Here is a 17,343-nt window from a genome sequence, read left to right as displayed (position 1 = left end):
AACTGGAAATAGAGTAGGGTTATGTCAGGTAGTTCAGGTACATATTTTTGCAACTGAATGCTCCTATGTAGACAAGAGTTCAGCTCCTGAAGATGTGCTCTACGAGGGGTGTGTGGGAGAAAGGAATAGAGGGAGTGCGTGTGAAGGAGAGGCAAAGGGAGGGGGGAGGGAGGAGGGAGGGATGGGAGGACAGTGCGACAGGTGAGGAATTTACACACCCTCCTACCATACTGGTGTTACACACTAGTTGAACGTGTGTCAAAACAGTCACTCCTTCCCCACAGAATGTGTGTGTGTTTTGGTGTATTGTGTGTGTGCGGTGTGTGCGTATGTGAGAGATAGAGAGAGAAATGAAGAGAGATAGACAAAGAAAGAGGGGGGCATGAAGACGTGATGAAGAATCAGAACGAGGGCTGCATGTACCTTCTGCCTGTAAAATTCCTCCATTCTCACAACACGGTCGGAATAATTGTTTTGATTTGAGGGTGCGAAACCTGATATTCCTCGCTTCCATACAAGGGCGGTACGTGTCACTGTCTCTCTACACCAGGGCAGGGAGCTGACAAAGCATAAGCTGTCTGGGGTTTTTTAATGTTACCTTTTAAGACCACTCTGCAGCGTGCTCCTCTTCTAGCCCTAATGCACCCGGTCCATTTAGCGAGGGGGAAAACACTGTGAAACCCAAGAACATAGGCACCATCGAAACAATTTCAACCGCAGATTGAGCTCATGCCCGCCGAGGGACAGTTGAAAAAACAGAAAATGTTATATGTTGAAAAAACTGAAATGTTATATGTATTCATGCCTCAATTCCAACTTGTATTCCTGTATGTCTGCAGTCATAGTTACATCACCTTCGTCAGCCATAAAGGTTTTTCAGACCGCTTATAGCGTCACATAGGTTATCAGCATCCTTGTCAACCGTCAGCTCATGATTGGTGTGTGTTGGAACTTTATCTGGTGCCATTTTAGATGCTAAAGCAATGTAGGAAGACAGGGGAGCGGTTCATGTTGTTTTGACCCATCGCTTGACCCCTTCAGTTTTTAAACTTGTCTTCCTGAGTTTACAACAGAGGAATGGAGAGTGAGAGAAGGAGGCTCCCTGTGTGAAACCAGATCCAGTATGAAGTGATGGGCAGCTCAGTGGAGCACTGCAAGGTGTCCTGGATGCATTAACCCTAGCTTAATGGGCTCTCTGGCTCCATGGGTACTCCCTGTCCATTATCTATCCGGGGCTTGGTACAACAGCACAGTCCTACAGACTGCGCAGCAATCTCCATGAGAGTGCCCTGTGAAAGGCACTCTGCACATTACAATCAAATCATGGCAGTCATGATTACTCAGATTGTCATTACGGCGGCTTTTATGTCATCCTTGCATCTGAAATTGATACCTCATTGTTTCAATTCATTTATGAACTAGGAATGTGGAATGTGGGCGATGACAAAGTAACACAGTATAACTGTATTTTTCTCCACAAGAAACATGACAAAGCATTCTGCAAAGCACGTGTTGCAGCCTTATTATCTTAGTAAGACAGTTTTAACATTGCCACCTAGTGGTCAAAATGTGCAACATATGCTGTGTTGGAGAACGGGATATGAATAGCGAACATATGAGAGCTTTGCATACAAAGGAAAACTGAAAATGTTAATAAGACGTCTATGAGATGTCTCAATGCCGTTCTGTCTATAGCAGGCCATGTTATGTCAGACAGACATAGTAATAAGGTAGAATTAGACTTCTGATAAAGATGTCAGTACAGTAAAAGGTTAACAACAATCATGGACTAACATCAAAGGGAGATAAACCCAGCTGTATCACAATATGTACTTTGTGAGTACAAGCCACGGGCACTGATCACATTGATCAATTATCACGTGTGACAATGACAGTAAATCAACTCCCTGAATCCCAGATTGAACACGTTTTAAAGACTGAACCATTTTAAGACGAACCTGTGAAATATTTTTGATAGTTTCATATCTCATCTGACTGCTGGACTCTATGACTTCACACGACTGTACTTTACTGGAAGCTGAAAGTTATATTGTAAATGTAAGAGGGAACCCGGTATTTCCCTCCTTGCATTTTAAAAGGAGAGTGAATTTTGTGGTCGAGCCTAAATCTACTGCGTCTTTGATTGGTACAAATGACCTTTCTCTGATGCTGGTGTCCAGAAACGGGGACTTCACTGAATCCAAGGAAGTTGGTAACAGACAGTTTGTAGGAGGTAAAGTCTCCCTCTGCTGGGGAGAGATGTCAGAGACTGCAGGTTGTGTTTGTCACAGCGTGGGAGTGCTGGCTGAGCAACTCCAGGTGAGACCCTGGCTCAGGGAAAACAACAATCTGAAATGCAAATACCTTGTAAAGAGAGACAGCTTCTGGAAGTTTCAGGCACTATCGGTTGATTGTTCATATGTTCTCGGTGACGAGTAAGGGAAAGGAGTTTTGTCCGGTGTCGTCGGTGATGTCATAGAAGCTGTGTGCTTCTCTTCCGACTACCTGCTGGACTCGAGCAGTGAGCGAAAGATCTGCTCAGAAAAGAACCATTGTTTTACTATGGGATGGTCAAGAGTAGTAGTTCAAAGGCAGTTTAACTGGACAGGATGAGCATACTACTTATTACAAAGTGCTGAAAATCTGTATTTACTGAGGCTGCAGTGCCTTCTATCAGTACAGAAATAATGAGAGAGAGAGAGACAGAGATAGAGAGAGGGGGACACAGAGAGAGAGACACAGAGAGAGAGAGACAGGGACAGAGAAAGAGAGAGAGACAGAGAGACAGAGAGAGTAATAGAGAGGGGGGGACAGAGAGAGAGAGACAGAGAGAGAGACAGGGACAGAGAAAGAGAGAGAGACAGAGAGACAGAGAGACAGAGAGAGTGAGAGAAAACATTTCTGGTTTGTCATTCAAAGATGCACAATGAGCTTAGGAGAGTTTCAAAGGTAAATGGGAGTCAGGTGGCTGAGCGGTGAGGGAATCGGGCTAGTAATCCGAAGGTTGCCAGTTCGAGTCCCGGTCATGCCACCTGACGTTGTGTCCTTGGGCAAGGCACTTCACCCTACTTGCCTCGGGGGAATGTCCCTGTACTTACTGTAAGTCGCTCTGGATAAGAGCGTCTGCTAAATGACTAAATGTAAATGTAAATGCTGCAACATTCAGAACAGTCCCCTCCTGCTCTCAGCTTAGCAATAATGACACTGAATTTCTATACAAATTGGCTGTTTGCATTCCAGTTGTCAGAAGGTTGAATATCAGTCCAATCAATTTATAGTTCACTTTTATAGTTCAATTTACAGTTTAAAATTCAAAGAAAGTAAGGAGTAAGTGCATTACTCCTATCCAGTGTACATGTTCCCTTGGACATTTCCTTCTTTCAATATCATTTTTTGTAATTTCTGTAACAGACAGACCATTTCTATGGTAACAGACAGTGCTCTCTTGTAGCTGTGGAAAAGATAGAGGTGTGTCAAAGTTTGATCCAACACACTCCAAAACACAGAAAAATACACTCATATATAGTTTTAGATAGATGATAATGATAGTCATTACTGTCAATGCCATTCCCTATTCATAGAAACATGTAAGACAGATTTAAAATCCCTAGTTTTAGATGGTTGTTTGACAGATAAAATAACTGCAATTGTCTCAATACCTCCACTTATGTAGAAAAACCTTTAGAAAATAACCCTTGTAAATAACTTATCAATAAAATTACAAACCCAAATTGCCTAAGACAAAGAGATAACTTGACAAAGCTCCAGAACGGAAGTAACACACACATAATACGATGCTGCCACTTAAGATAATAGGCGCCTGGTCTTCTTTGGAGACTTGCCCAAAGACTGTGTCAGCACACTGAGGTTAACCACAACCAAGAGAGCCACTCTGGACGAGCTTCAACACACATCGTATAGAACCGCCCATCTCTTTTTGATGAGGGATTGCTCAGCACTATTAATACTGTTCGTATACACACTGGGTTTATAATTTTGATATGGATTCTCAGAGCTGTGCTGGGAACACATCTCAGCATATGTGGAACTTTCTCAGGGATGCACTGTGATGAATAGCCGTTCTTTGACCTTGTCTGTCTTCTCGCAGACTCAACACTGTTCAAATCCTCAGCCATCTCACTTTGCCCTCTCCTCTTCTTGTGAGGAAATCTCTTGATCGAACATGACTAAATAGCAAAAAATGAAGCTAAGCTACCTCTTTGAGCTTTATCACTAGTGTTCAACAAATACTCTATATTACCATATAAATACCACTCTATCATTACTCTATTACCACTTTATATTACACTCTAAAAATACCAATATTACCATTCAACCCTAACAGAGAAAGATGAGGCCAAAGGGCCAGCCTTTTCCCATCACTGCCCATTTGTGCTGAGTTACCTCAATGAAACCATACATTTGGGTAAGCAGTTCTTTTAAATCCAATTCCATTTAAGATCTCACAGCTATTCAGTGTGTCACAATCCCAGCCTTTAGTGCTAAACAAAGCACTGACCATGAACTACATCACACACTGGGAGTGTCACAATTGTCAGATTGTTATAGACTGAACTCCTTTGTCCCAAGTTAATGAATAGCACTAGAACATAACAGGGTCGGCCAATGCCAAAATGAAAAAACATCATCTTTTAGCCATCGGGCATAAATAAATAAATTGATGAGAAAGAAAGTTCTGATATCCCCACAGAAGCATCGCTGCCTCCACCGTTACATGATGAGTTTGCAATAATGATCATCTGGATAAATAATATATTATCTAATACAAGACTGTCTTGGAGAAACTAACACCCATGTTACAAAAAAGCCCATGTCTCCATATATGTCCTGGGGCTTGCATCCCATTGCACTGACATAATTGTTTGAATGGGCAGTCCCTGTTCCGGCCACACTTTACCGTCGCCAGGATGTATCATGAGGCGAGCTGACATGTTCTCTTCCAGTGTCTTATATTACCAATGTGTTGTTTGTGCTACTGGAGCCCCTATTCAGATAATTCCTGTACTCACTGTGCTAAAAATACGCTGTCCTTGTGCTCCATCAACACAACCAAGTCCTCTTTTGTCTGCTCTTCCATGTCTCTGTTTGTGTTCAAAGTGTTCACATTGGGAAGTACAGTAATTGCAGTCTTCTGGACAGGACAGAAAGAAGGAGAGAGAAAGCCAGCGAGGGAGAGATTGGAACCCTTTTTTCAAGGCATCATTTCACTGTTGGCCATGGCAACAGGCTCACCTGGACACTTAGTGTCACAGTTTGACTACAGTACTCAGTGTTCTCATCTAGCATAACAGCACTGACATTTTTAGATTCACATCCGCTAGCTAAAAGAAATACTTGTTATCTGTATTTTTCGGTGTGGTTTTGACGTACACAGCACATGCCCTACAGTGAGTCAGATCACATACGAAAATCAATCTTGTAAGAACATGAAAGTGTTTGCATATGTGCCAGTATGCTGTTTACTGTGTGAAAGCTGTAAGGACAACTCAAGTGATCAGTCTTGGTATTTCTTTGAACACAAAGCACTTCAAATCTACAATCCAAAGTAGGCCTGCTGGTTAGACCAACTCTGGGCTTAGGTTATGTTCAAACTACATGCATGTGTTTGGTTCGTTAGTGGATTGAGTAATCTTGGAAGTCTTGGCTGGAAGCTGTCCGTTGTTTGATAATCCTCTTCAAAACAACACATCCTTTGTGTCCTAAAACAGAGAGCTTGTTGAGACTTTCCTGCGATGTCATATGAAACTGAAAAGACCCCAGAGATGCCACTGGTCTGGGAAATCTATGTTTTTGTATAAATGTTCGTGAGGCTGATGTTTTGTTGTGACTAAGAGGTTCAGTTTTCTACAACTCAAAGTAAAGCTACCTGGCCTTTAACAAAAGACTATTTCTAGATCACTCTCACAAACCCAATTCGATTAATTCAAACATGGTGGCGTTGCAAGTTTCTCAGATCTAAGGTTTCCATGGAAACGTACATCCAACATGACTACTCACCTATTATCTTGAAACGACTACATTTGTGAAGGGGGGTTGTGAAGGCAGAGAAAGTTAGAATGTCACTTTGGACAAAGGTGTTTGACATCCCATGGACTTTTTCATAGCAGGTACACCTGAATAGCCTCTGCATTAAAACATGGAAGCACACAGTGAGAGTACATGTGAGACCATCTGGCAGTGACTGTGTTATGAGCAGTGTTATGATGTCACTATACGAGCACATCAGCATGCCTAATGACCATATGACCTTACATTGACATCTGGAGACATATACAGCACCCATGCTGTACATGAAGGGTATATTAAGGCATCCTATGCATTTTACAGTAATGAGGTCACACAACGCATTGTCTAACCTACCGAGGTGTCTGTAATGGTCCTCTGACAGCTTAATTATCCATATGTCTTACTAGGTCAGGATGACCTTATCCAGGACACACATACAAATGAAAAGCGTTTCGCCTACTCTCTTACTCTACCTCTTGCATGTCCCCCAGCCGTTCAGTCAGGCGGGAGGCCGACAGACCGACTCAATGCACTGAGAAACCAGAGTGGCACAAGCAAGCCTTCAGGGGGGTAACTTTCCCTTTTCAGTGAAGCAGACAGGCCTTCTTAAAAACACACGCTCACTCACATGAACATTCCAACACACACACACACACACACAGACACAGACACGCACACACTACAGACATTTACCTATCCACCCACACACACACAAACGTACACACAGGTAAACTCACGAGATTGCTTTGCAGCTCTGTCAAGCACTTGTGTGGAAAAACACAAATACACTCAGCTAAATACACAAACAGACACGTTCGCAAACTTGAATTCATACCCACATGCATGCAATACACACTCTAGTGTGAGAGGAAGGGGAAAAACTGTCTGTGTGTGAGTGTGTATGTGTGTAATATATATATATTTTCCTTCGTTTGTGTATTCACTTGTGTGCGTGTGTGGTTATGCATATCAATGTCTGCTCAATAAAATGCCTGTTTTCTTGTCTATCTCCTCATCAGAACGTCTATGACGGGATTGCCCATGCTCAGAATGGCTGTCTAAATTGTTGTTATTCTCAATACTCTTGAGTTGAAACCATTGTCTTCAAAGTGAGCTGTGTTTTCTTTGAAAACAAATACCTTGGCCTGAACATTTAGAGCAAAGAGCAACAATACAATAGTTGCTGTGCTATTTTTGAAAGCAAGAGATATGTGAGCTGGTCTTGGTCTGTCCTGAAGCTGTCTGCGTGTTAAGATATTCAAACAGATGACGCTTTGAAGGAGCTTTCTTCAGACGTAGATTGTGCATATCAATACTTGACAGAGCTTTGAAATGATAAAATGCCGTCTTCCGTCAGTGTCAATTCAGAGTAAGTGTTTGCTAAACCATACACTGTCTTTAGCTGTACTGAAATTCTTAAAATGGGCCAGTCCCTCAAACCTCAGTATCCCATAGAGTTGGATGCAAAACTATGTATTGCAATAAAGCACTATATTTATCAGAATTTGAGAAATGGGCTTTGCCATACATACCAGCTGTCTCAACAGATCAGTGTGAAAGTGTATAGGAACTCACCATACCATATAAGACAGAAGATAAAAAGAGATATAGAGATTGACATGTTTGAGAGAAAGTGTGATAGCCAGAAAGAGAGAGAGGGGAGTGAGCCAGAGAACCAGAGATTGAGGTAGAGTTTCTAGAGTGGAAAACAGAAAGATAGAAAGAGAGAGAGAGAGAGAATCAGAATGGTTATGACAGTTTTACCCCCTTGCAAAAGGCAGTGCCTCTTCTCTGTCATATACTCTGCTTGGTCGGTGTGTAAAAAAGAAAAAAAAAGAAAAGAAAAAAGGCAACAAAAAAAAAAGAACTTCTACTCCACCCCTTGCTCTTCCCCTCCCTCCTCCCTCCTCTCCTCCCCTTCCCGTCTGAGGCTAAGGAATCCCAGTCAGGCGGCAGTGTTTAATTGAAGAGTGCCCGTTGCTTTAGCTGGGGCTAATGATCCCTGTGCCGGAGTAGAGACACACACCGCGGCAGTTCCGGGGGCTCGACTAGACGCAGACATCCAGGAACGCATGTGAAGGAAGGAGAGAAGGAGGGGGGAGAGGAAAATCCGTCCTGGAAGCTACCGTTTTGTGTGAGCGAGACCGAAAAGAGCGCTGAGTGAGGTGAGGTGGAGAAACGGAGTGGAGAGAGAGGGGTGGGAGTGGAGGAAACGGGAAATGCACAGCTGAGTGAGACGGGAAGGCTGCGGCAGCAAATGAGACAGAACTACCAGGAGGGAGAGGTACAAAGAGAGAGAAAGACAGAGAGAGAGACAGAGAGACAGAGAGAGACACAGAGAGAGAGAGAGAGACACAGAGAGAGAGAGAGAGAGAGAGAGAGAGAGAGAGAGAGAGAGAGAGAGAGAGAGAGAGAGAGAGAGAGAGAGAGAGAGAGAGAGAGAGAGAGAGAGAGAGAGAGAGAGAGAGAGAGAGAGAGAGAGAGAGAGAGAGAGAGGTGGAGAGGGGCCCCCCGAGCAGGAAGGAGGGCTGCAGGGAAAAGTTGAAAAAGTGAGAGAGAGGGGTCAAAGAAAAGAAAGGGAAGGCAAAGAGAAAAACAAGTAGAGGAGAGAAAAGGAGAAACAAAAGGGCAGGAAGAGGGGGAGGGAAGTCTAAGGTAAGGGGGAAAAAAACGAGCTGAAGAAAGTTTTTCTGCTGGTGAGTGCTAGATGAAGAAAACAGCTTGAGCGAATGGCTAGGTTGGAGAGCTGGGAAGGGAGGAGGAAACCAGTTGTTTTCTAAGGCGTTTTCCACTGCGACCCTGGGACTGTTTCTGACATGTTCTCTGACTCCACGCGAACGGGACACTACAGGTTCCAGCAGCAGAACGTATTGTGCCACTGTGGCCACTGTACCCAGTATGGTTCCCCTTACCCTGGTGTGCTGGGCTACCCCCGAACTCCGCCGAAACAAGCTCTGGACCACCCATCGCTGGACCGTCAGACAGACAAACACTCCCCCTTCCTGAATGAGGTGGAAGGGGGGGACTTTGGCCTGGAGAGGGAGGGAAGAGATGGTCATCGCAACCCACAGAGGAGGCCTGTGTTCACAGGGCCGGGTCCGTACAGCCAAATGGACAATTTTAGCCAAAACTGCTCCTGGGATTTCCACCCGGCCCAGTGCAACTACCCAGCGGTCCGAGACCAGGGTGAGAGACACTATTCGCCTGTGCAGGGAGAACAGTGTGGCGGCTGTGTCATCTGTGGCGATGCAGGGATGCTCCCCTTCAACGGCAGGCATGTGCCACAGCTGCCCCTCCCACCAGTCCAGTTCAGAGGTCAGCTGAGGCCGAGGCCTGTGAACTACATGCCTGAACCTGAGCCCCGCTGGGGGTGTGGTGGTTGTGAACACTATCCTTCAGACACGCGTGTACCCGAGCACTTCCACTCCCCTCCTGCCGTGACAAATGGACACTGCGTGCCGAGACCCCTGTTCACCCGGGCAGGGGAGACCAGAGATAGCCATCTAGACTGGAGCAAACTGAGGGGAGGATCAAAGGGAAGCTGCAGCCGACATCAAGCTTCTCACAAGTCTTTCTTCTCTACTGAGGTTCCTCAGAGGGACCTACACCATCCCCTGAGAAGGCCCAGACTGCTCCCTCCCTGCAGCCCGGGCATGGTTCACGCTGGAGACCCCGAGAGGACGGACCTGGTGACGCCCCAGGGGTCCGACCCAGAGAGGCCGAAGGGGGGGTCGGGGGGGTCTGTCCGGGACCAGATCCGACAAGTGGTTACGGACTTGGAGGGGGTTTTGGGGGGTCTGAAGCAAGTCCATGTTGAAATGAAGGAGGTGAGATGGATCTTTGTGAAGGTCTAAACCTTATGCTTGCATTCGCTTTGATTTGGTTGATTGGTTATTTTGATTTGATGCCTGATATGTCTTCGGATGTTCTGTTGCTGCTCCAACCGTTAAAATGGTTTTAAAATTCCATCTAGTCATTGTCCTGTTAAAAAGACAAAAGATCGCTAAAAGCAAATGTGATATGAAAGAGGTCGCAGTATTGTTTGTGATTCACTTGCAATGATTTAGAGCAATTTGTACTGACCTTTTACCAGCAAGCTTCTGCTGAAATTGGCAGAGATGTGCACAGCACATTAACAAACCAAGCCTCCAGACCATTTCTAAATGATGGTTTGCTTTTACTGTGTCCATTTGCAGAGGTGATGCAAAAAGCAACATCAACTTGTGAATGCTTGATTTGGCAAACCCAGCATCAGATTTCAGGGTACAAATAAGGACAAAACAACGATTTATCCAAATGTCCTTTTGGTAGAAACATGTCATAAAACAACCTTAAGACCCTGATGAAAATATCAGAGTGAGACACCTGGTGATATTAAAAGTATGTGTTTGTTATTCAAGGTCTGGACAACATAGTCCATCTCCCTAACAGGCTTGTTATTCTCCTCTAGGTGGTCCAACAAATTGACCATCTGACAGCTAACATTGATCTCAGCAAGGAGAGTCCTAGTCCAAGTTTAACTGAAGACACCCCCCACCCGGGGGCCTTGGGTGACATTCAAGTTTACAACCACAAGACCAACGGAGCACTGCCACCGAAATCACACAGAGACACAGCGGACACGGTCATTCTACAGACAAACTCCCCGTCCCCCGTGTACATGGCGTCGGTGGTGAAAACCAACCGCGTCATGCCGCCAAGCCCCCAAAAAGACCCCCATCCTGACCGACGTGGTGTCAATGGTCACCTGCCTCTCCCGTGCCCACTCCGAGACACCAATCATTTGACCCAGTTGGACCCGACCCCACCTCCCCGTACTCTAGACCCCACCGTCATAGTGGGGAACAGTACTTCCCTATCAAGGAGTCAGAAACCCCCCCCTTACCCCCACAATGGACGTGTGGAGAAGGCTAGCAAGGGGCTGGCCCCACCACCGCCCACCTTCCTCAGAACTCCCCCATATCCTGCTGGGAAACGCAGGCAGAGCTCCAGTATGGTGTAAGAAAATGGGGGGGGGAGCAGGAAACTTGAGGCCCAGGGCCTGAAACACGAGACGGGGAGACTCCGAGGTGGTCTCAGAGGGACCAGGCGGGAGATGAATTGTGGTAAGATTACAGAGAGACACACTTTACAATGTTTACATTTCCAGTTTACAGGAGGAGGGATTTAGGGAGTGTTGTGTTTGTCGCATTTACCGTAAATGTTGTTACATTTGTGAAGGAGAAAGCAAAAGGATGACTTTACAAATGCATGCGAGAGAGAGAGAGAGAGAGAGAGAGAGGAGAGAGAGAGAGAGAGAGAGAGAGAGAGAGAGAGAGAGAGAGAGAGAGAGAGAGAGAGAGAGAGAGAGAGAGAGAGAGAGAGAGAGAGAGAGAGAGAGAGAGAGGAAAAAAGAGAGCGTGGAGAAGTCTGAGAGCACGGGATCTGCTTTCGTTCATGTCACATGATTTCCCACTTCTCAGTGAGTTTGTCATGACTTCAGTCGAAATGCGTTGGAGGGAGTTGAATCACTTCTGGCACTTGCGAGACTGCCAGCGAAGGACATATCTTGCTTCCCCCGTTACTTGATACATTAAGAGGACAATTATAGTCATGAGTCAACATCTGAGTCGTCACAACTAACTAAGAAATCTACCTCTGTGTGGAGGCCAGGATTTGTATTGAATAGCATTGACTCAGAAATATAGGAAAATAATACTAAACATTCCTATGAATTGGAGAATACTTGCCGTAGGTGACAGTCAAAATGACTGCGTGGTGTTGAGGGAGATCTCTGCCTTTCTTGTGGATACTTCCCTCTTGTGCAGAATATGTGTAACTGCAATCTGTTTTTCAAGGCCTTCTCAAAGTTGGGCAAGCACAATCTGGTTTGAATCATAAAGACTTTGGACACGTGCCAGAGTGGAATGAGGAAAACCCTCATTATATTTGTGATGGCCATATAAACATTAGCACATCTAGACGTTGTTCACCATGGCAGTAAGCTTTCTGAGGTTTCAGCTACAGTGAGACAAGCTCCAGAAGCGACAAAGGCTGTGGTTTTTCCTTAAGACCAGTCATCTGCACTTAAAATGTTTCGAATTAGAGTCATTGTCTGAAATCTGGTTTGATTGCATATGGTTTGCAATTATCATCAATATGATTATCTTCTGGCCCTTTCAGACAATGAACCACCCAAAAATTTAATGATAATTCATTTCTATTGCTTGTTCCCCGCTATGTCTCACCCCATTCTCCTTTCTTTGTAACAGCATGGAATCAGCATGATTAAATCTGTTTTAAAAAATAAACATGTGCTAACAAAAGAAAAACATTGTACATAATTCAACCTTCTGCATTAATGACTCATTACTTGTCGAATGGTAGGTTGAGTACCGAGATATAATTTGTTTTGTACAATCAACCATGCACATAATGCTAAACAAACAATCAAATGTATTCAATATCAACGCTACTCATTCAGGCAAGGCTGAAAGACTCACAAACATGCAGTTCTCTAGCCAATGAATGTATAATATTTTTGTATATATCTCCGTCTACCTGTACTTATGGAGAAACCTTTCTCAGAGGGGAAAATGGCATGGCTTTTTAACATGGTAGCGAATAGATTCAAATTTTAAAAGTTTATTTTCTGTCTTCAACAGGAGTTTCCACAACAGAAATAACATGTCAGGGTGGAGCCCGGCCCGGCCTGAAGATGGGGGTATTTCCAAAGGAAAACTCTCCATCAAGTTGAGTGAATCTACATTTCCTGCAGGATGTACAGACCAGGGCAGAATACAGTAAATGTCAAGGAAATATAGAGTGTGCAGAGAGCATCTGAAAAGTATGCAGTGAGCATCTGAAAAGTATGTAGTGAGCACCTGAGATGTGTGCAGTGAGCATCTGAAAAGTATGCAGTGAGCACCTGAGATGTGTGCAGTGAGCATCTGAAAAGTATGCAGTGAGCACCTGAGATGTGTGCAGTGAGCACTTCATTGTTAACCCAGCCCCTCTTCATCCTCTAAGCTTTATGGTGGGAGACTTGCCAAAGACAAATGTAAAAAGAACTTGGTGATGGTATAAATGGATTGCACGATGATTAAGATGTGCACTTGTATGTGGACATGTCTGTCATTTTCCAAATACAAAATGATAAGAGATAATTTTGAAAATGTTGAGTTTATTATGACAGAGTGGAACAGAGCATCTTATAATAAACATGACTGATGATCTAATTTGACTTTTTCAAATGCTTTACCTTTCGGCTTTAGGAAATCATGACCCACAGTTTGTTCTGGTCAGACTAACGTCTGTGGTTCTGTTTGTTTAAGTTGTCTCAAACTTTTACCACTTCACCCCGAGAGGCTTCTTTTTCGAGCGTACATCCCCCATCTCTGTGTCCACGTCTATTCACCAGCTCCTTCTGCGGTTTACCACAAAACACATCCTAACACACACGCAAACGCTCACACATACAAAATAACACACACACACAAACATGACACAAGACCAGCATGCGTCTCCCAGTTCTCCCAGAGTTGGCGTAAAGGTGTGTTGACGAATGACCGATGTAGACAAGTGCAAACTGTGAATCACCCGCCGACACTTACGCCCGCTGTCTCTGGGGCTAGGAAAGAGTGATGTGCGTGCGGATGTTGAGGGGTGAGGTTGTAAGTAGTCGCTAAGCCAATGAAGGTTAACCATGGTGGTAGAGGTCACAGACCAACAGCCATTTTTACCTGTCAAACCATCAAGAAACAGGCAAGTAACTGGAATAATTTGCTTAAACGTCACAACACGCATACCGTAAAATCCTGACATACTTATTGATGTGCCTCCTGTTCTGAAAACAGTTTTCACCTAGATCAATACTAAACCTCTATATTTTTCGGAGCAGTATCTTTATTAAAAAACATGATTTAATAAGCACGAACATCGTTTCAGATCAAAATAAATGAAACCAAAATTGCGGCCGTGTACTCAGAAAACCATCAGATCTCTAAAGCCCAGAAGTCTTTGAACCAACCACCTGCCAAGGCTGTCTATTGTCTCTATTCATCTCCTCAGACAGACGGCACTAGCTGCCATGTTGGCGGTGCCTCCTTTGTAAACAGTCGAATCACTCTGGTATGTACGCTAGGGTCCTTACCAAGAACAACACCCCATCTTGGTACACCACCACCTCCTGTTTGCCTCCTCCACTCAAAAATAATAGGATTCCCTTTGCTATTAATACAGCTAGGTATTAGCCAGGTGTGTGCAGACAAACAGTCTGTTTTCGCTGCTGGCTGTGATTGTCAGAACTTCAGGGGAAAGGTTCATAGGGTTCTAGGCTGTTTCCTAAAGAGCTTGTCTGAAGACATTGTTCAGCAGATATTAATGTACAGCCAACTGTTTATTCTTACTGATTGCAGCGTATGTTTGGAAGAATGCACCACGGGATAGCACTGAGAGTCTTAAAGAGCATGTCTGTGCCTAGCCACAGTAAGGTGCTAGGAGGTACAACCTGTGCCTATAAATGTAAGGGTCAACAGTGGAGAATTCTGGAACACAAAAACATGCTGTTGTTCATGTTACATTTCCTCACAACAATTGTAATAAGTATCTGAAATAGGTGTGACAACTGTTGAAAATATAATATTTTGATAACCACTCACGTATTGTTTTGGTTCGCAATTCAGCAACACTAACAACTGCCATTTTTTCTCAGTCGTTGCTTGGCCCAAAAGTTACAAGTAATTGGATTCTGAGCAACATATTTTAATCTACTTTGGATATGAAGTCAAGCGCAAGACAAAACTTGATAAAAGATTGTGACAAGGGATGTTTCATTAGTGGAGAAAGCACCTCAACTGACTGACAAATACATTCAAGTAGGCCCTCAGACACAAGGCACAACTGTTGCAACAAGCACCATATGTCACCTCAACACAACTTTCCTGGGTTAAACGGTAAAGCAGGAGAACCAGGAGGAGCTGAGAATGGTTAAGAGACATAGGAAAACCTGACTGAACATCTGAACCAGCCAAAATCCTTCCCAGGCAATGTCCTGTAGGTATATAAGAACACACTTCTTTGGTAAATAAATACATAAATAAATAAAAGCAACAATTGGAAAACCCTCATCGTGTCTATGTTTAGATATGAATACTTTAGAGAAAGAACACTTGGCCCACACTTTAACATGGAGGTTCAGTGATGTGTTGGGGTTGTTTAGCTGCCTCTGGCACTGGGTGCCTAACACATGTGCATGGCACTGTGAATTAGGAGTGGTGATTTTTGGGCAATGCTCAACCCAGTTTTAGAGACCTTTTAGAGATATTTTTCAAAGGTCATGGGTCGCCCAATGAGCTCAAATACATGTTAAAAAGCATTCAGTATTGGTTCAAGACAAAAGGACTTTTGAAGTGGCCAACAATCAGTCCAGAACTTGTGACAACTGAGTGAAAACAACAGTTGGGAGAAGACACCCTTCAAATCTGGGAGAAGTGGAGCAGTTTTAACAGGTAGAGTGGGACAAATTGGAAGTTGAGAGATGCCAGAAAAGCATCTGTCACCATGAAGTGCTTGATTACAGTTGTTGATTTCTAAGTCATTAACCGCTGAATAAAACTCAAAGGTTCGGATAAAAGTGGGACTGACTACTTTGGCAATTTTGAAAAAGCTGTGTCCTTTGAGGTCACAATTATGTGCGTGGGTTTGGTGATAACATAATGTTGAATGTTTTTAAAAACCCTAACTAGAGAAACCTTAAGCTAGTTGTCCATAGGATGTAAAAAAAATCTAATAAATCAACAACAATTACATAATTGGTCTGAGAAGGCCCACACACACAACTCAATCCTTCCTTCAAAAAGATGAAGATAAAAACTAAATAAAAGTCAGGACTGCAACACCTGGTTATACCACCTATCCCTACTTTAACAGAGGTCTCGATCCCAGAGGAAAGAATCCAGTAGATGACGACTATGTATGGTTTCCAGGGTTTGGTAAGCGGGGACAATGTTTAGACTGTATGTTGGTGGAGATGTCTGCCAGTTGTATAAGTGACCCATGCAAGGATATGAGCGTCAGGCCCATCACATGTACAGTATGTTATGGCTCAGCCCAGCACTATTCTTCATCTTAATGAGATGACTGAGCACTTGAGGAATTTCTCTGCTCTGTGCCTAAACCAACCTGCCAGTGAGAGGACAGACGAGGGCCTGCACGTTCTGCTACTGTGCCTCACTGTCTCACAGTGCCCCTTATATGTCAAATCTGACCTGCTAACATCCTGCCCAGCTTTCCCTCTTAACACCTCTCCCCACACACAGTCCACCTACGTGCAGGTATATTTGGGAAGAATGTCAATGTTTACCAGCAGTATTTGTAGTGTGCGTGGACGGTGCAGACAGGACTCAGCTGGAGGGTGAAGCTCGGATGGCACGCTGAGGTAGACCAGATGCTTCTGTGGGCAACATACTGCAGCACTTCCTACTCAGAACCAGAACACTGGGCCGTATGGATGAGCTGGATGTAACACTGAGTTCTGCTGAAGTCTGGTGTTGACGAACACAGGCATCTCTGTGGCCCGCCGTCGCGCTTGCTTGTGCAAGGCTAAGGAGCGAGGCGTGCTCCAGATGTCTGAGCGAGCCAGCGAGGGTGAGTCTGCATGCCCCACAGCTGAACAAACAAGCCGTCTTCTCTCTAACGTGACATGTTTGAAATGACAGGCCTGTCCAAAAAGACGAGGAACGGGTGAGATAGCGGTGGAGCCCAGTAAACCCCAAGCACTGAACCTTGAACGCTCTTACTCAAATAACTCTATGTTCAGTGTGTAATACTGCTGGCGCTTTTGACCTGAACGGAAAAGTGTAACAAGAGTCTTCTCCACCAATAAAGTGGTGCTTCGCTGAGATCGTCACCATCTGTAAATATTGGGTTGGAATTCCTAGACAGACTGGAATGGAGTTGACTAAAAGGGAGCGAGGGGGAACTTTCCAGACTCTTTCAATAACATAGACAATCTATGCTGGCAGCCTCATCCAAGTGGAGTCCAGAGTAAACCATTTGAATTGCTGTTAATATTAATGCCCGTTGTTCTACCTAAATTGAATCTCTCTGCTTTCAGATGTGCCATGCATGCTTGAAGAACACATTCAACCTCTATTGTCAACATGTCTGATATAATGACAAGGATGCATGTTCTTCATTAGCGTCAAGGACCCCACCCTCTCCACACTCCCCCTACTTGTGGTCAGAAATATAGACTGGGTACGTGTTTCATTTGAAAAATGCAGAGAAAGAAGTCTCTTTCATTGGTCTGGCGTTGGCGGGGCTTCAGTGGATATG

The 17,343-nt window shown here is 44.3% G+C and overlaps 1 protein-coding gene across 1 annotated transcript; it reads left to right on the top strand.

Moving 5' to 3' along the window:
* Window positions 1-7,943: 7,943 nt before the first annotated feature.
* si:ch211-178n15.1 (uncharacterized) lies at window positions 7,944-13,238 on the top strand. The gene is made up of 3 exons (XM_062481862.1): window positions 7,944-9,854; window positions 10,478-11,132; window positions 12,672-13,238. Exons 1-2 carry the CDS (start codon window positions 8,844-8,846, stop codon window positions 11,027-11,029), a joined length of 1,563 nt encoding a protein of 520 aa, XP_062337846.1. The 5' UTR covers window positions 7,944-8,843; the 3' UTR covers window positions 11,030-11,132; window positions 12,672-13,238.
* The last annotated feature ends 4,105 nt before the right edge of the window (window positions 13,239-17,343 follow it).

The sequence above is a fragment of the Osmerus eperlanus genome, chromosome 16 (assembly GCF_963692335.1).
Source record: "Osmerus eperlanus chromosome 16, fOsmEpe2.1, whole genome shotgun sequence".
Classification (NCBI taxonomy): domain Eukaryota; kingdom Metazoa; phylum Chordata; class Actinopteri; order Osmeriformes; family Osmeridae; genus Osmerus; species Osmerus eperlanus.
This window is presented reverse-complemented; position numbering and strand designations above follow the sequence as displayed.